General features: G+C 41.3%; 1 protein-coding gene and 1 long non-coding RNA gene across 11 annotated transcripts; one reads left to right on the forward strand and one right to left on the reverse strand.

Annotated features, from left to right (window-relative positions):
* Positions 1-7,464: 7,464 nt before the first annotated feature.
* tpm1 (tropomyosin 1 (alpha)) lies at positions 7,465-20,858 on the forward strand. Of its 10 annotated transcripts, none has more exons than XM_019875951.1 (10): positions 7,465-7,714; positions 7,926-8,051; positions 12,263-12,396; positions 12,462-12,579; positions 12,755-12,825; positions 14,165-14,240; positions 15,891-15,953; positions 16,029-16,098; positions 17,310-17,388; positions 18,765-19,409. In XM_019875951.1, the coding sequence occupies exons 1-10, from the start codon at positions 7,601-7,603 to the stop codon at positions 18,766-18,768; spliced, it is 855 nt and encodes a 284-aa protein (XP_019731510.1). In that variant the 5' UTR covers positions 7,465-7,600; the 3' UTR covers positions 18,769-19,409. The 10 variants fall into 10 exon arrangements, with proteins under 10 accessions (XP_019731510.1, XP_019731513.1, XP_019731514.1 ...); XM_019875954.1 differs by lacking the exons at positions 7,926-8,051; positions 14,165-14,240 and adding exons at positions 8,233-8,358; positions 13,040-13,115; XM_019875949.1 differs by lacking the exon at positions 7,926-8,051 and adding an exon at positions 8,233-8,358 and having other exon boundaries at positions 7,466-7,714.
* LOC109519433 (uncharacterized) lies at positions 11,032-12,256 on the reverse strand. The gene is made up of 2 exons (XR_002168964.1): positions 11,886-12,256; positions 11,032-11,746 (listed from the first exon to the last, which is right to left on the reverse strand). It is a non-coding gene; the product is annotated as an uncharacterized LOC109519433 (long non-coding RNA).
* Positions 20,859-20,899: the final 41 nt, after the last annotated feature.

A 20,899-nucleotide genomic window follows, 5' to 3' on the forward strand; every position in this document is an offset into this window, starting at 1 on the left:
GGTCTTGTTACTGCCGTGCTCAGCCTTTTTTTTTTTGGTCTTGTTTTGCTTTTTCTCTGTCCACTCTATCGTGTAATTAAAAAAAAGCTGTGTAGTACTGCAACACATTTGACCAATATTCTCATTCAAATCATCACATTCGCAGAGCAGAAAAAAAACAATACTTTAAGGGAATCATGTCTTGCTAGTTGCCCTGGATTTGTATGGCACCAGCTAAAGAATATTCAACTTTTTTTTGGTTAGTTTTTTTAATTGGATCTCAAATAATCACCTAATGGTCCACTTGAAAAATACGCACCACTCCCCAAATAAACACCTCCAAAATGTGCGGTTACTGCCACTACCTCAGATCATAGATGCTGTTGTTTGCTAACCAGAACAACGGCACAAAATAATTCACACTACCTTGCTCAAAATCCACAAATACCCCGTAAGTGGGTTTGGAAAACAACTCTGTATTTTTTTTAGGGTGTATATAAATAAAACATGTGACTCTAATGAGGACAAGCGCTATAGAAAACTGATGAATGGATGGCTAATTATACAATTAAAAGGCCTTACCCCCCAATTAAAAGTCTGATTTATACCACACACTTTGTCCCCTATGCAGTTGATTAACTAAAACACATTTTCTTTTTTATGTGTACCTTTTCGACCCCTGGAAAAAGTGTCAGTCACTTTGAGTCATTACCACAAAACGGTATCAGCATGAATTGTACCATAAGGTTCAGTCATGAACTCAGAAGGTGGCCATATGTCTTCCCCTTAGTGAGCCTTTAAATTGTCTTGGCAGGATCCTTCAAATCGAGCATGCCCATAAAATCAAAACTGGACCCCTTGTTCTGTATTCTTGGCACGCCAGAAAGCCCTCCGAACAATGTAAGGGATGACAGATCGTCTCATTTCACGGCATTTCACTTGTACCGTGCTAAAAAACTTGGCAGATGTTCACCGTCTTCAACGGAACACCTGCGGAGGAAGAATCTGACCTTCTGAGCAAAGGAATGTAACTCCTAAAATGGCCCAAACTGCAAACTTGAGCAAAAAGTTGAACTGAATTGAATAAGAGTAGCAGCGCGCAAGAATAATGACATCAAAGACTCCCCCACCCCTCCCAAAAAAAAAATCCTCCTACTGTATTTATATCCGGCACTGACATTGAACTGTATTCTCTTTGAGTTACACCTTTAATGACAGATTCATTCTTCACTATGCGGTATTGTGTGTCATAGCCTTGTCAGAACACTCCAGCAGGTCGCAGTTTCCCTCACTTACAGCCAAGTACAGCTCCCAATCTATTTAAATGGATCATCACTTTGATTAAACCACACCGCAGCCCTGACCCAGCAAGGTTTGAATTACAGTTTGGGACTATGACACACACTCTGATTATGCGCCGCCTAATGGTTATGACCCTGCATGGCGCTATCTAATTCCAGAGTATCTGTACATATATTTATATATCTGGAGCAGGTCTGCACAAATCATCAGATGGCATCGAAAGGGGAGATTGCCAAAAGATTTCAGTATCCCTTCAAAGCCTGGCCTCAGGTCCACTTCGTTGGATATTATCATGTTGATATTGTCATGCAAATTCTTCAGGAAGAACCGGATTCTTTCTGTGCAAGCGTGGTTTGACGATGTCTAGGCCACATAGAGTTCACTCACTTACTCAGTTAATTATGTGAAAAAATAAAGAGATAAATAAATTGGGTCCGTTTGTTCACAACATCCCAAAACATTGGGTTGTTTTTTTCAACCCGACCTAAAAAGTTGGGTCAAATCGTGAATCGATCCATTTTCTGACCCAACTATTTTTTGCGGATGACTGGGTGAGTGTGAATTGTTGTTTCTCTATCTATTCCCCCGAGCACAGATGTCGCAACTGGGCAAGCAACCCAAAAAATTGGCCCGGCTGCTGACATTGCTGACAATGACAAAGCACTGCTTGAGACACTACGACCGTCTGGAATCCCCCCCCGCAAAGGGCTACTCCCGATTGCCAGCAAGTTGTTGGCTAGTGGCGACCCCAGATGAATAGCAGCTTTCGGTAGTTTTCGATCATGAGATCAGCGTTTGTTTGCCCGCCATGTTGGAGGTCAGGATCGGGAGGATAAAGCAAGGCTTGAGAGAGAAAGACAAGTCGAGCCACGTGTTCATTCATTTTTATAATCTCCTTAGATGTGCTAAAATGAGGACCAAAAAGTGGCTGGATGCAGTGGCAAAGACAAACAAGACACCATGACAAAATGGCCGTCATAAGCAACTGCGATTCCTACAAAATTCAAACACCTCTCGTCGACTAACTTTATGCGAAGACAAACATAAATGAAAACGAGACTGTTTCGCTTCATCAGGATGACCAAAAAAATATATAGATATATACATTGACTTCACCTAACCATATATGGTGTTAGTCAGCTGCCATTGTGGTTGTCAGAGAATCCTACATTTTACTCAATAAGTACCGAAACTAATCAACGTGTCGCGACTCCAATATGGTAGGTGCGGGCTTATCCAGAGATATGTGACATCAATGAAAATCTATCTGAAACCCGGCCGCTACTGCATTGACACATTGGTATTCAGAAATTTCCCTTATTGGGTCCTCTTTGAGCCATTTTGATGGAATACATCTCACAAATTCATTGTTACATGAGAAAAGTTATGATGCAGTCTTGAGTCCCACAAAGCATCACAAAAGCTAACTGTACATTATGAGCTAATCTTAGCTAAACCGCAGAGCGGCTAATAAACTCAACTTTATTTGTAGAGGATAATATACCAATCAAGCATTCTTTTTCAAGAACAAATTATACAAAGTCGGAACCTTTTAGCGGTGCTGTTAAAGGGATTGACGTCCACCTGAACGAATGACGCAGCAACAGCCTCTTAAATCACTGCTAATGACGGTACAGTCCAACCTAGTAGACTTGTACAGAGACAAGACAACATAATGTTTCAATGTGACTAAAACAAATGTCTTCTCTCGCTTTTGTTTCCCATTACAGACATATTTGACACGACGTGTACACGCTGTCACTTTTACGGCCTTGTTTATGGCCGTCGCCATTGCTTGAAATACGTGATCTGACATTGTGTGAAAGTGAAGACGAGGTGAATATGCACTGGGCTCATTCACGAGCACCTGTCAAAACGCAGCTGTTGCCTCTCTTAAACAACTGATTCAAACTACGAAGACGATCTGGATCCGGATCAGGGGCTTCCGCATGCCGGAAGAGTCTAGAACATGCAACAGTTGTCTGGTGGTAAGTGGCTGTTGTTCACCGCCAGTGACATTGTAACAACGTGCTTGTTGCAAGGGAATCGAACATTACTCGTAGACCAACCAAAGAATTTCATACTAGTAATGTTTTCTTTCCCACATTTTGACCATTTATTCAATATCAGCCTCAGGACGTTGTACTAGAATGCTCTTTTTCTTTACCTGCAACATGTCAACTATAGTGCACAGTTTTGTTTCAATCATAACATAGTTGATCCTCTCTTGCGTCTTAGTCATTGTAGTACCCTGTAAAAAAAATGTTGGGGTAAACTCAAAATATCAAGGCCAAAAACGTCAATAACAATAAAATTGGCTTGACTGCATTTCAAAACAAAGAAATGAGTTTACAGAACGTTTTTCGGTTTTATTGAAAACCATCTTAAAGATATGAGCAACAACAACTTGCTTGCTTTGTTGCGCTAACGTTGCTGCCAATGTTTTTTTTTTTTTTTTTTTTTTTTTTTACAGTGTGGTTCGCAGAAATGTCATACTGAAGTTGAAGGCAGTAGTGGGAAAAACGTTACTGGTAGGACAGTCGTTCTGTTAGTTCCCACAAGCGAGGAGAAAGAGAGTTTCAGAATGTGAAACTTTACAGTGAAGACATGCTCGAAAGTCTTTCAATATCAATCTGTATCAAATCAGTCAGTACTACCACAATAGTAAGCACACTGTTCAGTTTATTTAAAAAAAGAATCCCAAAGTTTCATAAAGCTTTTGCAACTGATAGTGCAAATGAACCTAATGAAGTGTCCCTTCCTGCGCTTTGTTTGAAACATGGACGCATTTGACAAAAAGAGAGATGTGGGACTTCTGTCATCAAAAACAAAGCCCGTTGAGCCTTGCCGCTATTTTTACTGTGTTAACATGTCAGTGGTTAAATAACATAATGGATCTTATTTGCATTCCCAAAATGCCACCAATAATCCGGCTCGCCGTGACAAACCTTCCCCTGAGTGCGCCAAGTACCGTTTGAGATAATAACGATTACATGACAAATCCTGAGGGGAAGAGAGCTTTAAGGCATGTAATGTAATAGAGTATCCGCAGTACTGCATCACATAAAAGTTTTTTGTCTAACAGACACTGTCTGGACAAAAGTTTCCGTACAGACAACAGTTTCATTACGATGAAAATTCATTGGCTTGTTTTTGGAAGTATCATCTTTTTAGCGTCAAATTCCTTTTCCTGACTGTGACATCATACTCATTTGTTTGATGGTGGAGGAAGCAACGTTACCTTAAGATTATCTGAAAGGTGATCCGAAAAGCCCTGATTGGTCGCGAGCCAACATGAGAAGAAAAAGAGATCACGTTGACAAGCGGTGCCAATCACCATTAAAGAAACGCCGCATTCTTAGAACAAGATGGCGTGTACATTATCAAGATGGCTTGCTATGATTGATGTCAGTCAACTAAAATTCTCAATGGCATAGATGAGCCTTGGAACTCTTCCCATCATTTACTTCTTTCTGGATGCTTCTTTGAATTCTACGAGTCGTCATTTGCCAGGCGGGGCGACAATAATGTATAAAACCCACCGAAGCCCCGAACAAGACAGGAATTATTTTAAGAGACATATCTAATGGCATTGGACCTTGGACATTCGGCACCCAGGCTTGGATGAATATTACAGACCAAGGCAGGTGCATGAAAGCGAAGGAGATCCTAAAAATATCCAAAGTATCTTTGTAAAGATTATAGAAGACGCTAGTGTGCCCTTGATCCACAGCCGTCTTGGACTGCAGGCTTGCTTTTTAAGAAGCCACTTCAATCATTTCGCATATTATAACGTGAGAGATACAATATTTGTAAACATTTATAATACATGCACATCCATTCCAATGAGAACCCAAACAAGAGTTATCAGAAAAAATACACTTTTAAGATTATAATTCTCAGTTTTATTATGATTCTTAATCTAGTTCTCAGAGGTTTGGTTTAGTTTATTAAATAAAATATACCGGTAATGGAAATAGTTCATTAATTAAGTTAAAATTGAAATAAGAAAATCTAGCAACAAAACAAACATGAATTATTCAGACATCTTGATTAATATGCCTGAAATGAACTATTAAAAAAAATGTTTGAACTTACTACACTGCGTCATATTGACAGGTGTTTCTAATCATTTGTTTACCTCGTTAAATTTCATAACACAAGGTTCTTCCCGAACCTTTTCATCTCAAACAATACATGTGACACAAACGTAAATACAAAATATATTTTGCATTGCCACAACATTGACATTTAAATTAATAAAAACTAACAGAAAGTCAGTCAGCAATAAACCAATATTGCAACATTTCTTTTTTGACATTTTAAAAATCAAAGCCCTAAGACCCCGTAAAAACTGACCCTAAGCCCGGGGCAAAATATTGGAAAAGAGACTTTGTGAGGACAGCCTGATGGATTGGATTTGACTGACCTGAACATCTGAAGCTGATCCTCATTTTGCGTACCGAAGTTGAAGTAAATTTAACGTAACGTATTCTTAGAAAACATCGGTGGCAGCTGGAAGGCTTGGTTGCTACACTGTTGACTTTAAACTCAGGAATTCGATAGGGGGTGGGGGGCTCAAGTCCTGGTCTGGATGGACGGCCTACTCATGGAAAATGGGTAGGTTGCATCAGGAAGAGCATCTGGTGTAAGAAATGTGCCACGCGTATTATGCAAGTTCCTCGCTGTAGCACATCCTGACAGGTGAAAGTTGCTTCGACTTGGAAAATGCTGGTAATAAAATTAGGATCGTGCTTTCAGCACAGCTATGCTGATAACCTGGTAACCCGCTTTTAGTTAGCTTTAGCTCATCAATAATGGTAGTTTTTACCCATTGGTGGATCCCCATTGAACCCGGTACCTCTGCACTGTGAGGTCGACGCGCTAACCACTGGCCCACCGGGCCGCCCGTCGTGAGTGTAATGCATTAAAAATATTTTTGCCAACCACCAAAAGGAAGGAAGAAGAAGTCGGAAGTAGTCAGGGCCATGAAAATGTGACATAACAATAGTTTAGCATGTAGCATCTGCCAGAATGGGGATTTACCATTTACAGCACCAAGAGGCGCAATAACCGACCAAGATTCTCCCTTAACGGGACATGGTGGCTATTTGAGATGTGTCTGCTTGAGTCAAACAAACAACACAACGGCGAGGAGGATTTCCTGTCAATTATCAGGTGAAAATCCTCATCATCACTCAGAACATTTGCCCTGAGGGTGGGCTTGGCAATCAAATGAAGCTCCCCTCCTAAGATGAGCCACAGCAGCCATCCTGCACCTAAACACACACACACACGCGCGCACACACACACATGGAGCACTGATTTTTAAAAGCATGCTTCACCTGTTTGCGGTCCAAAAGTTGGAGGGAGGAATGACTCTAATTCAAATCGACTTTGCAGAATGCAATTTTCATATCGCAAAGGCTGCAATTTGGAAAATAATAATAAAAACAACAACTTCTGCTTCAGCGGCCCGGTGGGCCAGCGGTTAGCGCGTCGACCTCACAGTGCAGAGGTACCGGGTTCTCTTTTCTTTGTGAATGTCTTCAGCTGTTGTTTGTCAATGCTTTTAGGTATTTTGCTTTTGGTTGTGCCAAGCACATTGAGCTAACTTGTGCATGAAATATTGCTGTATAAATAAGGTTTCGTTGCCTTGCCCTTATGTATCATAAATCTGAGATTGTTTCTAGTAAAACATGAATTTATTGCTTGAATTTGTTGGAAAAAAAAATCAATGGGAAGAAGATCTTGAAAAAAAAATACCGGTATTGAGGGGGGAAAAAATTGCAGTTGGATGAATTTTCAAAATCGTTCAGCTGTACGATGGAATCAGAGACACAAAATAACAAAAGGTCAGTTTTGGGTGATCCATCGAAAAAGAATCACATGAATACAGCACATTTAGTTTCCACTCAGGGTTTATAGAACCTTCATCTTTATCCTCCATGCACATAAAGTGGCTTCTCTTACATTATCATGAGGAAGCCTTGTTCCCCTCATGCCATATAAAGACGTATAAAAGTCAAATGTTTAGGAGAAGACGAATCAGCGAGTAGACCCTCGCAAGACGTCCAGGCGACCTCACACGCCTCCTCCCACCCCCAAAAAAAGTATTGGATGTCTCAAGGAATCTGCAGTTCCCCCCCACCCCCCTGCTACTTCTAAGTACATATTTGTGAGGGCACAGGGAGGCAGAGCCTGCACTCCAGCTCCACGTTCACTGAGGCACACACGGCCCCAGCTCCTGCTCTCGCCTCCTGCTAACTTTTCCACTTTTTCCTTTGACGGAGCCTTTCCCACTTGGCAATAAGCAGCCATGGACGCCATCAAGAAGAAGATGCAGATGCTCAAGCTCGACAAGGAGAACGCCTTGGACAGAGCTGAGCAGGCCGAGTCAGACAAGAAGGCAGCGGAGGACAGAAGCAAGCAGGTTGGCCCACGTTTAATTCTTCATCACAGATGGATGGATAGATAGATAGATAGATAGATAGATAGATAGATAGATAGATAGATAGATAGATAGATAGATAGATAGATAGATAGATAGATGCATGCATGCTGTAGACAGATGCTGTTGATAGATATGCATGAATATGTTGCTGTCCATGTTTAACTGGCTTGTCTTTGATACACATGTGTAGTTAGAGGATGAAATAAGAGAGTTGGAAAAGAAAATGCGTGTTACTGAGGACGAGCGAGATAAAGTGTTTGAGGAGTTCCAAACCGCTGAGGAGAAGCTGCTGAGCGCCGAGGAGGTCGCCACCAAGGTATCCACTCCTCACCTGCGCTGACTTCCTTAACCTTGCTCTCTTCCTTTCTCCTGTCCTGTCCTCTCCTGTTTCTCTGTGCGTCTTTTGTAAATGTGTTTATGTGTGCCACTCCCTGGTCACCACTCCTCCCCTCCCACAAAAAAAAAAAAAAAAAAAAAAAATCTGAAACGGTCCGAAGCTTGACGATGACTTGCTAGGTCTGCAGAAGAAGCTGAAGGGAACTGAGGATGAGCTGGACAAGTACTCTGAGGCTCTTAAAGATGCCCAGGAGAAACTTGAGCTGGCCGACAAGAAAGCTACAGATGTAAGTAAAGACGAGGGATCCAACAGGGCACCGTCACACGTCCCCTTCACGTTTTCAACTTTCTCTTATCACTGCACCTTCATTGTCATTTTACTCTCCTGTTGGGATGTGGAAGTCTTCTACAGCCCAAACATGTACGTCGATGTTCATACACTCTCAAATGTCTTAAAAAATATTGAGTATGCACTAATGTAGATGAACACCTTATGTCGGACAGTATATATTCTCCATGCAGGTTTCCCATATTTCCTTTTTTCTTTCATAATATGTGAATATCTGTTGTGTGCTTTAGCATTAGTTAGTGTTGAGTAAAGGTCCACATAATGGCAAAACAAAATGTAACTTCACAAGAGTAACTTTGAGTTAAAAGGAACCAAATTCCTATTTTGGACTTTCAGCTGAAAAAAAATTGGGAAGCCCTGCTCTATATTTTGCTACATGCTCATTCATTTGCAAGCCAGCCCAAAGAAAGTCACACTTCAGTGTATGCGACATCCACACCACATCTATTTTCAATATGGACACATGATAGCAGTCGTATTACATTTTGCACACTAATCCTCGTCGTTTTATATGTCACTGCCTGCTGAGGGATTTTTTTTTTTCCGAAGTGAAAATCAAGTCACTCTTCCCACGAGTGCAGGGAGCCAGTAGAGTGGATATATATAGCCAACTTCTTTATATGGTCAACATTGAGCTGCAGGCTGCTTGCTTCGAAAAGGAGGGGAAACACAGTTCCTCACAATGTGCCAGCAGCACAATTTGGCCAAATATAGCTGGAGGTTGAAAAGATGGCAATCTAAAGAAATCGCATCTTTGTGGATATTCAGTATACATTGTATGTGGTGATTGTTGTACAAACACCGCATTGCAGCCATGTACTTCGAGGCAGTTGATTTGTGTGTTTTTTTTGTACATACAAGGACAAAAACTTGTCAATAATCACATTGCAGCCATGTACTTCGAGGCAGTTGATTTGAGTTTTTTGTACATACAAGGACAAAAACTTGTCAATAATCATTTTGATACGGTGAGGGCGAGCGACTGGCCGGCCCGTAGTAGTGAAAATCCATATATATTTAATTTTAAAAAATAATAATGAATGGATAAATCACGAATAAAAATTTTCCACAAAAAAATGGAGGTTGGCTCCAAAACAAAAAAACTATTTTTAAAAATATTTTGAAAAAAAAAATCTGCGAATAGGGTGCCAAACCGCAAATATGTGGAGTCCACTGTACTTAAAAAAAATGATACAATGTCTTGTCATATTTACCAGTTCACTACAATTGTATTTTTTTAGATCTCAATTTAATTTATTGTAATCTATAAATTCTGCCACACTGAGGAAAAAAAAAACGCATTTTTATTATATTTGTCTATTTACTGAAAAAAAGTAGTGTAACTTAAATATCTGTTTTGTTTTGTTTTTTTGTCCAGAGTGACAATTTTTAGAGATTATAATAAAAAGAGGAACATTAATAATAGGCTACTTCTTTTGGGTTGTCCTTATGATCAGTTTTTTTTTTTTGTAAATTATTTTGAGGCTCGTTCAGGACACCCATATGCCATCGTATTGTATTATTCACAGTTGACCAATAGAGGGCGGTAAAAGACAAGTAGTTCCTGTCGTCTTGAGTTAGATTTTTTGTTCATGAAGAGCGTGTACGTCATTCAAATCTCATTCTTGTCTTATCAATTTTAATTTCTCATTTGGTTGCTTTTATGGACCTTGTAACATTATCTTATCTAGTTGTTAATGTGTTTCAGAAATAGAACAATTTAGCCCTTTTTGCAGGATAATCAGCACTGTCTCGTGAGATGCGTGTCGTCACTACAATGACGCAACGTCATGTGGTAAATTTGCGAGAGGGACAGATTTGTTATTGATTAGTCGATATTGGCCCAATATCATAGTTCTTGGTATCTAATCAATAACACACGTGTATGTGTGTGTGTGTGTGTGTGTGTGTGTGTGTGTGTGTGTGTGTGTGTGTGTGTGTGTGTGTGTGAGAGAGAGAGAGTGGGGGAGAGAGAGTTAGAGAGCGAGAGGCTGAGACTGACACTCAAGTATCAATATCATGATACAGGTATTGATCAGTATCGATTCTACTAACGATATCGACACTTGGATCGATCCGACGCCTCAATTGCAGCTGGGCAGTCAGCCAGCCAGTTCTCGAGCTGGCGCTTTGCCTTGCCTTGAGAGAATCACGGAGAATGGCAGGATCGGTGGAGGCTGTCAAACGAAAGATTCGATCTTTGCAAGAGCAGGCGGGCTTCGCGGACGACAGAGCCGAAAGATTACATCGCGAGTTGCACGAGCAGCGCCAAGCCAAGGAGGAAGTAAGACATTAACTTGCATCCGTTCGTGAGCTTGTCGTCTATGTGGGTCGCTCGGCTCAGCTCCGCTGGGACTCTGCCATGCGGGATGCTGCTGCGAGTCTATCACGCAACTTCACCTGCTACTTTTTGAATTAGCTGCCCAACTCGTGTCCGTGAATGCCGATGAGGAAACGTCGCGCTTTCACCACTCGGCGTGCTTTCTGAATGTATGACTTGAGAATTTGCTGCAAGCAGGAAGCTCGTAGCATAAAACACACTACAGGTGACAGATGCCGTTTGACTTGCCCAAATATGGTCAACGCACAGCAACTGATTGATTTTTTTTTTCCACCTTGAATTTGAAGGAGAGCAAATCCCTTGGGCGGTCAAGGGGCTTAAACAGTCTGAGGCCAGGCCAAGCTCAGTCTAATATAGCTTTATCTCCTTTGTCAGTTGACTTGTTCCCAGCTTAGCTGCTTACTGTGTAGTAATGCGACTTCCTTGTTCTGCCAGCTACCAACTTGAGAATCCAACTCAAAGAAAGGAGGCCAAAACCAAACTGCCACATCAGTTCATGTGGCCTGCTAAACCAAATGTTTTCTTCTTTTGTGTGTGCGTGTGTGTGTGTGTGGGGGGGGGGGGGGGGGGGGGATATGCACCTAAAGTGTCAGTTTCTGTTGTTGAACCATTTTCTTGAACCACTTTAACAAGTATTTACATTCACCAAATCCCATTTGAACATAAAATGGACTATAGTTCTAGACTTAAATAAAATATTTTCTAAACACTTTATCATGACCCCTAAATTCAAGATCAATTTGTTGTTAAGATGTACTGTAGTAATGTTCTTTGTTTTGTGGAAAATGTTTAAAAATCTGTGAAATAGCATATCGTAACGTGACTTTTGTAGTTATCCTCAAAAGAACTGCTCACCTACACTCGACTTTTACAGTGAACCATTTTTTGGCCCTTGAGAATGTAGAAAAGTAAACCTGGACATCAGCCTTAAGTGTTAAGTCTTATGTGCTGCGAGAGATGTATGGTATGCATCGCGAAATGATGACTTAATTAGTCCAAACATGTATGTTCCTTTAATACAGTGCAGTGATTTATCTTTGCACATCTGTCTATGCCAACAATATATTGTGACAACAATGTAATATTCCTGTACTAGATGGCAGAAGATTAACCTGTGTAGCCACCTACTGCCATTCATACAACAGAATAGCAGCTTTGTGTTTAACAGGCCCAAATTTCATACTGATGAAGATACAGAACGTGCAAAAAATAATAATAATAATTACACTAGAAATTTGAACTTCAATAGAGTATACAGTATTGGTGTACATTGTGAGCTGGACATCTTGGATGAGTGCAAGCAGCATGTCAAAAAAGCAGAACAAGTAAGCTCTCGAAGGAAGCCTTCCCCCATCGGGTTGCACAAACAACTGACCAGCTAGAAACTGCTTGAATAAGCAATCGTTCTTATCGTACTTTGAGCTGACATGTAAATCTTGCGTGGAATGTACCGGTAATGTTAAAAAAAAACAAAAAACTGACTTATGTCTTCTGTTCTTAGGCTGAGAGCGATGTGGCCTCCCTCAACAGACGCATCCAGCTGGTTGAGGAGGAGTTGGACCGTGCTCAGGAGCGTCTGGCCACTGCTCTGACCAAGCTGGAGGAGGCCGAGAAGGCCGCTGATGAGAGCGAGAGGTGCGTTCACGTCCAGGTTCCGCCGCCCGGCATCTCCTTACCCGCTCTATCCGTGTCCCTCACAGAGGCATGAAGGTCGTTGAGAACAGGGCCATGAAGGATGAGGAGAAGATGGAGATTCAGGAGATCCAGCTCAAGGAGGCCAAGCACATTGCTGAGGAGGCTGACCGCAAATACGAGGAGGCGAGTTTTTTTTTTTCAAACCTTTCCAAAAATAAATGCCAAATCAGAATGCAATGATGAGAAGTGAAGCGTCATTTTGAAGCCAGTTTCGTTTTAAAGCCGACTTGTAAATGTGTATTTTCGACCATGCGCGGTACTGTTGCTTTTGTAACACTTTACTGTGCTGCACCTACAGGTGGCTCGTAAGCTGGTCATCATTGAGAGTGACCTGGAGCGTACAGAGGAGCGCGCCGAGCTGTCAGAAAGGTAACGTTCACAAAATTCAAAACATGTCAATCATCCTCACCAGGCACCGCCCTAGTAGCTGTTCGCCTTATATGCCCAAAATAAAGTATAGTTGTGTAAATACACACCCGGGCTGTTGGAACATGACGCCTTGTGTTCTTACTGTATGTGCCGATCATTTGCATTTGCTCCCTCCGGCTTGAATGGCTGCTGCTTGCAAACGATCGCCACTCAGTCACCGGCGAAGGCTGGACGATGAGCTAAGAGTTGCGGAGCAAAGCATGAAATCATTAAACTCCTCACTCAGACAGGTACTATGAGCCAAGACTAACACACGTGTACTTTTTTTTTTTTTTTTTGCATGACACTCCTCATGCAATCATTCAGCGAAGAGAACAAAGCCTCTGCTTTTCGCTTGCTGTGCTCACGCTCCTCCTTTTCAAGCTCTTTGACATTTTTCATGGACAGTTCAACCCATTCATTAAAGTGACCACATTTGGAGTGGAAGTGACGTGCGTATCTTCTCACGACGACAGAGTGGCAAAACAAGTTGTGTGATGCGTTTTTGTATGATTTTGTCACTTGAACTCAGAATCTGGTCACTTGAACCATTTCATGCTTAACTGGGGAATCTTTTTCATGATTCTGAAGCCGCGTTTTCCGCCAAGCAGAGCAAGGCTGTCTGATAGCGTTTTTCACAAATTGAGAAGGAAGCTGAAGCAACAGGTGGCGCTGGACAAGTCATCAAATTCGAATTAGAATGTAATAGAATGTGATTTTCAAATTGCTCGGGATGAAAAAAAAACCCACTTCATTTTGGTGAATTGGGAGGCTTCTTTATAATACACACACATATACACATATATATATGGGGGGAGGGTGCAATTCGATTCTTTTTCAAAATGGTTCAGCTCTCCCTCTTGACACCTTCATCATGTGGTTTGCAAAGGAAGTGGGCGGAGTGAAACAAAGTGAAGTATGCCGAGTGATCGACCAAGAATTTTCCCCTCTTCGTGACAGTGCAAACAAAAAAAATCCAACACCTATACTTGCCCTGTGTCTGAACTGCTTGGTGAAAGTATGGCTTAACATTGCAGGGACTGCGCCAGAGAACAGTTACCATTGATGCTATGAAGCAACTGACCAAATCACCTCCACATTCCGGCTCTCTTTACTTGTCTCGGGGTTCCCTTCTGATTTAATCTGTGTTGATCTTTTTGATCTTGTTTCCTCTCTCTCTCCCCCGTTCTTCCCTTTTGTTTCTTTCCCTCCACCTCTTTCACGTCTGGTTCTCTCCGTCGTTGTCATCGCTTCCTCCCTTTCTGTCCCCTCTCTTTGCACTTGTGTCAAACAAAACCAGCAAATGCTCTGAGCTGGAGGAAGAGTTGAAAACTGTGACCAACAACCTGAAGTCACTGGAGGCCCAGGCTGACAAGGTAGGCAGCCCGAACGGGCCGACTGCATGCTGACAAATCCCCTGCCGCGCTCCTCGATGGGGAACCAGAAGAGCTTGGGAACCTGATGTTTGTCTCCTCTCAGTATGCTTTCTGTAGTCCTGTGCGACATTGGAAGACTTTATTAAAATAATTATCTGACAAACAAATGTTTATTAAAATTTTGAAATAAGAGATGCAAGTAAAAATTCTAGCTACATTTTTGCACTGACTCCAAATCTGCCCTTTTTCACAAGCATACCTGGTTTCCATGATAATAATAATAATAATAATAATAGGGAAATCCCGCCCGGATCAGTGGTTAGCGTGTTGACCTCACAGTGCAGAGGTCGTGGGTTCGATCCCGGCTCCGGCCTTCCTGTGTGGAGTTTGCATGTTCTCCCCGGGCCTGCATGGGTTTTCTCCAGGTATTCCGGTTTCCTCCCACATTTCAAAAACATCCATGGCAGGCTGATTGATCACACTAAATTGTCCCTAGGTGTGAGTGTGAACGCGGATGGTTGTGTGCCCTGCGATTGGCTGGCAACCGGTTCAGGGTGTCCCCCGCCTACTGCTCGAAGACAGATGGGATATGCTCCAGCACCCCCCACGACCCTTGTAAGGATAAAGTGGATCGGAAAATGGATGGAGGGATGGATGATCATAATAATTATAATAACAATCAATTTTTTAATCCGATTTATCCTCACAAGGGGCGCGGACGTGCTGGAGCCTATCCCAGCCGTCTTCGGGCAGTAGGCGGGGTCCACCCTGAACTGGTTGCCAGCCAATCGCAGTGCACACATAGACAAACACCCATTCACACTCACAGTCACACCTACGGACAATTTAGAATGTTCCATTAACCTGCCATGCATGTTTTTGGAAACTGGAGTACCTGGAGGAAACCCACGCAAGCACGCAGACAACATGCAAACTCCACACAGAAAGGCCGGAGTCGGAATCGAACCCTGCACCTCTGCACTGTGAGGCCGACGTGCTAAACAGTTGCCCATCATGCCGCCCAATAATAATAATAATTTATTTTGGAATATATTTTAGGGATGCACGAGTACCAATATCAGGTGTCGGTATCGGACTGATACAGGCCTTATTTGAAGGTATCAGTAACTTGTGGAGGCTGCTAATATAACAGCCACTGATACTTAAGGCAACAAAAAAATCTGACATCAAGTACTCCTCAGCAGTAGGTGTGTCAGGAAGAAAGGTCTTTGTTCACAATTTCTTACTCATTGTGTTAAATCAAATTTCATATCTCAATAGGACTACAGGTATCGGCACTCTGTATCGGTAATTACTCAGAGTCAATCAGTGTACTGGTTTTGCTCTGGAAAAAAAAAAGTGGAATCAAAGATCCGTGATATTGTGTATTTCGTAATATTTATGAATCAAGAATTCATGGTACGATCTGTATTGCGCAAGCTTTTACAGGTCAAACTTAAAAATAAAAATATCTAAAAAAAAAAAAAGAATAAACTGTGGTGTTAAGAATAAAATTCAAGACATTTTTAAAATCGGTGTCAAAAGTACGTGAAGGGACCTATCAAGCCATCTCTGATGAAAATTTGGTGTTGACCAGCGTTTTTGGAGAGCTTCACAGTTTGTGTGACTTATCTTATTTGTGAATTGCAGTACTCGCAGAAGGAGGACAAATACGAGGAGGAGATCAAGGTCCTCACCGACAAGCTGAAGGAGGCGAGTTTCACAGCGCATCAAGAACACGCGGCGCCGATGTCGTAGCGCGCTCACGTCCGTGTTTCTTTTGCACAGGCTGAGACCCGCGCTGAGTTCGCCGAGAGATCAGTAGCCAAGCTTGAGAAGACCATTGATGACCTGGAGGGTATGTTTGAATTTAACATCTCCACATTTGATTCATTTGAAATCCAGTCATGTTTTTTTTTTTTGTTTTGTTTGTTTCTTTGTTTCACTCTGAATATATTGCAATGGGTCGCTATGTAAGTAGGGCCTGATTTCTGCTGGTTTCACAATGGAGACAACAGCATAGCTGCATTCACAAGAACGTTCGAGAGATTACATTTTGTTTTGTTGTAACCATCATTTGGCTAAATGGTTTTGATTGGCGACAGGGAAATAATCACGAGTCATTTTTAGGGCTACAACGAACAATGAATCTGTCAAATATTTTGTCGGTGAATCGGATAAACAAAAGAATTTCCATCCCTTTTTACAAGCGCTGGACATGATTTCAAATTAACAGTGCACAAACACAAATTGATTATTGATTCAGTGACAGGTTGGTAACATGTCAGAAAATGGGTAAAAATGTTGTTCATTGTTTTCCAAAGTTAATGCCGATGTTTGCAAATGTCTTATTTTGATTCAACATAAAGACAATTAAGTCTACTTTCATGAAGGATGACAGACAACTGATATTGACTGTTGAGAGGCTGAATCCAAGCTTTTAAACGTCTCACAAACGAGTAATCGATTATCAAAATAATTTTGAATTCATTTGATAATCGATTAATTGTTGCACCTCTAGTAATCTAAAATATCTCTTTTACATCGCTACAAATGTCTCTTTTAGGTTTCTTGAAGTACACTTCACTGCTTTATTTGACAGGGTGAAAAAAAAAAAAACAACAACAAACACAGGAAAATAAAGTAGTCAGATGCAGCACTTCAACCTTCATTACATGGAAAAAGCTCAAGAAAACAAGAAAATGCGACTGAACATGCTCAGGGTGACAGTCGTTCCCACACCCAAACCCGCACCACAATACATATATAGCACATCACATTGAAGTCCTCAGTGAGTCTAATTACAGAAACCAAGCAGGAAAAAGACGTCTGATTGACAAAAAGTCACAAGTCAACATTTTCTGTGTGCATACCGCAGAGGACTTTGCACTCACTTGTGCTGCCCTTTCATTCCTGTCATTCTTTGGTGTAACTTTTGTTTTCCTCTTTCCTCCCTTTCTCTGTTGCCGTTTCTCCACTTTGAATGGTCTTCGCCCGGCCTTTTCTTGTCACCTTTGCCCCCCCACTCCCGTCACTGCACCTTACCCTGCGCCCCTGGCCCACCAATAGATGAGTTGTATTCCCAGAAACTGAAGTACAAGGCCATCAGCGAGGAGCTGGACCACGCCCTCAATGACATGACTTCCATGTAAACGTTGCACCTGCCGTGCCTCTTGTATTTGTCGCTTATTACCAGCAGTTGTAGGGCGGGGCAATTAACCGAAAATTAAGCTTGATTTTGATTTGGGCTGCTGACGATCATTAAAAACATTAGAACGGAAGAAAAACGATTCGCGTGCGGAACAGCGTGGCGTGTTTACAAGCTTCTGCGTTGTGAAAGCACCCGGAATGCGCTGAGTGGCGAATGTTATTTTGCCCTCTCCTAGCCCAATTTAGGTTGTTTATTAACACCCTAGTTAGTGTTTACTCAACAAATAAACATACAGGGAAAAAAATTACACACATTGTATATTTAACTGCAAGACATACTTTGTTTTCAAAACGTCGCCACTGCTAATGTTTGCACTCAATGTAAAAATCCTATTGAAAGTCTCTAATAGAAAATTAGCATCGATTTCCGGGAGCAATATGCTTTAAAATAACTAATATTTACACGCCAACGCTATTGTGACACATACAGACAAGTAATATTACAATACTCAGAAGGACACATTATTTTTAATGTGTAAAAACAAGCAACTTTCTTCTACAACAGTATTTATACCCGAATGTGTGTATGCCATGCTTGAAAGGGACCACACTGCCCCTTAGTGGCCAAAGCGCACATAGCAGGAACAGACAGTATGTATTTTTGTTTTTTTTATTAGTTATTTTACATATTTTACTTTGTTACTAATTTATTTTGTAGTTGTTCTTTCAACTTATATTTAAAGTTGAGTTTTTGTAGCTGAATGAATACCAAGTTTTGAAGTCGAAGAATTTTTTTTTTTTTTTAGTCGTGATTTCACTATCAACTACATAATCATGATTGTTATTTTTCTCCGTAATCGCCCAGCCCGATTTCCACACGTTGTAGCAGTCTCCTCAGGAGGCGTCATGATCATGCACATTGTTTTACTTGGCGGGGCGGGGGTCTTAGACAATGTCTTTCATGGGGGAGCATTCTCTTGCCACTCCCATTGCGCTTCTCTTTCACTGAGTTGTGTGATGGTTGTATTAGTAAGATTAGAGTGTGCAAAGAGGTCTGGAGTAAGGTAATGCATGTCACGTGAAGCAGCATGGACTGATTTTATTTCATTTCTACTTGTCGGGCCATTTTGGCATCCTGAGACATGCATGCAAATCAATGGAGGGATTCAATCACCGTAGCTACGAGCCTTTCCTCTTTTGATTGATTATCTACTAATATGTCCGGCTTTGCTCCCATTAAATCCCCCTGCCCCATTTGCTCTTTGTTTTGGTCCCATTTCAATGAGCTCTGTGGCATGGCTCCTTTTGATGTGGTACCTCAGAGCCGAGTGCCCCCCCTGCATTCACTGTACTTCTTCTCTCCCCTCCTCACAGATAAATTGTTTACATCTCATCCAAGACGCCTCCTTCCGGCAGAGTGGCATCTGTCTGCTCTCTCCACCCTTCCCTCCATTTTCCTTTCTCTCTCCACCTGTGCTATCCCCGTCCTCATGTTTGTTCTCTCCTCCTCATGTCAAAGTCCATCCCATCTCTTGTACAGAATCCTAAAATCGTTCTGCATTGTGTAAAAAGAATAAATCTCATCACTTCCATGTACGCTGTATCTCTTTTCTCTGTCGCTTTTCCCAATTTATTTCCAGTCAAACTTAGAAGCCTCTGTCCTCTGTCTTTATTTTTCTTTCGCCGTCTCAGATCTCCTTTTCCTTGCTTTCATTGTTTTAGCCGTGCAGAAGGTGGCACCCGAGAACTTGAATAAAAGCTGAAGCCTATATAGCTTCTCTAGTAGCAGTCGAGACATTTCGGCATCAAGTATTGTGACGGGGAACCTTGGGTGTTTTGAGGACATGAAGAGTGGGATTAGATTGTGATCAGGAAGACTCTGGTTAAGTAGCAAGATAATTGAGAACATCAAGTTGGATGAATCAGACTGAGAAGCTTTGTGCACATCTCTGTTGCAATATTATGACATGTGGGCATTGTACGTTGCGCAGCATTTCAATAAATGTACAGTCTAAGGGCTCTGAGTGTTTTGATGAATTGCCATAAATTACGGCAGAAAGTGGATGTGAACGGTGCAACGGTAGAGCCTATGAAATTTCAAAATAAACAGATGACAATTATTCTCCACTCGAACAATCTAATATTAAAAAGATCAAGTTATGGTTGCATGAGAAATAAGTTGAATTATTTCTACAAGTGTATCGTGATGAAAAAACACAGCAAATTAAAGAAAAGAGAACATTCATAGTCACCAAATGTGTTGTCTGCCTTTGAGCTCAGAATGTGACAGAAACAACGCCAGAAAATTATATATATATATATATATATATATATATATATATAGCACAACTGAAAATGTATTTGAGGTTTCTTCTAGTTTTTTTTGGGGGGGGGGTCAAGTTTAAAAAATGAATACAAAAAATAATTTTGGGAATGTTTTCTGACACTTTCTTGTGTCCTTCCCGATTAAAAGATAACCATTCGCATAATATAAATTAACTCAAGATTCCATCACTTTGTTGATGATTCTGGGCGTAAATGTAAATATATTTCAATGAATCCTGTTCATGCGCATCATGATCGAGATGTTTTCATCATCCGGGCTACCTTTTCTTGCAAACGGTTTGGCTGCCAGCAGACTCAGCACTTGTAATGTTTTTCTCCTCCTTCGCCCGTTTTAACCTGATGTCTGACTAAAATGATGTATCAGAGTAGCTGCCATGTGACTAATAAAACTACCTGTGGCCTTGAGAAGGAAATATGTTTTGCACATGAATGAAAATTGTGGAATTTTTTAAAAAATTATTTTGCCAGTGTGCCTTTATCAGTCTGAATAACAATGTTGACTCTATGCATGGTTTTCCCCAAAACCCTCGTGAGTTTTTGTTGTTGTTGTTTTTGGATGCTGTGAAAAACGGGTTCAACGTGTTACAAGCTAGATTATTAACATAGTCCAACCGGCTGACACTCATAATCACTTGTGTGCGACTAATACTTGCATTTTTAACTTTCCAATAGAAAAACTTGCCCATGCCAAAGAGGAGAATCTCGACATGCACCAGATGTTGGACCAGACTCTAATGGAACTGAATAATTTGTGAAAGCACAGTCTAACCCTGACATGCACTGCAGTTTGGCTTTTTTGTACTTGCACCTTTGCTACCCAATCAACCTGTACCTTGTCCATGGTGCAGCGCAACCAGCCAGATGCTATTTTTCTTGCACCAACCTGCCTTCAGTGGAACTCAACCAAGGAGCTAAGGGAAGTAAAATGTAACCATTCCTTCCAATAAATCTAAAGTCGGAAGCATATTTGTTTTTGCAAACCAGTTTTTATACTGTAACAATCCTTGGGTGGAATTACAGGTGACTGTGGTTACATAGATATTTTTATTTTTACATCTGTTGATAGCTACATTCTATTCCACCTTAAGTTTTGCACATACCAAAGGACAAAGTGGAGAAATTTAGCACTTCACCTCACAATAATGCCTTTTTTTTTTTTTTTT

The sequence above is a fragment of the Hippocampus comes genome, unplaced genomic scaffold, assembly GCF_001891065.2.
Source record: "Hippocampus comes isolate QL1 unplaced genomic scaffold, H_comes_QL1_v1.1 scaffold142, whole genome shotgun sequence".
Lineage (NCBI taxonomy): Eukaryota > Metazoa > Chordata > Actinopteri > Syngnathiformes > Syngnathidae > Hippocampus > Hippocampus comes.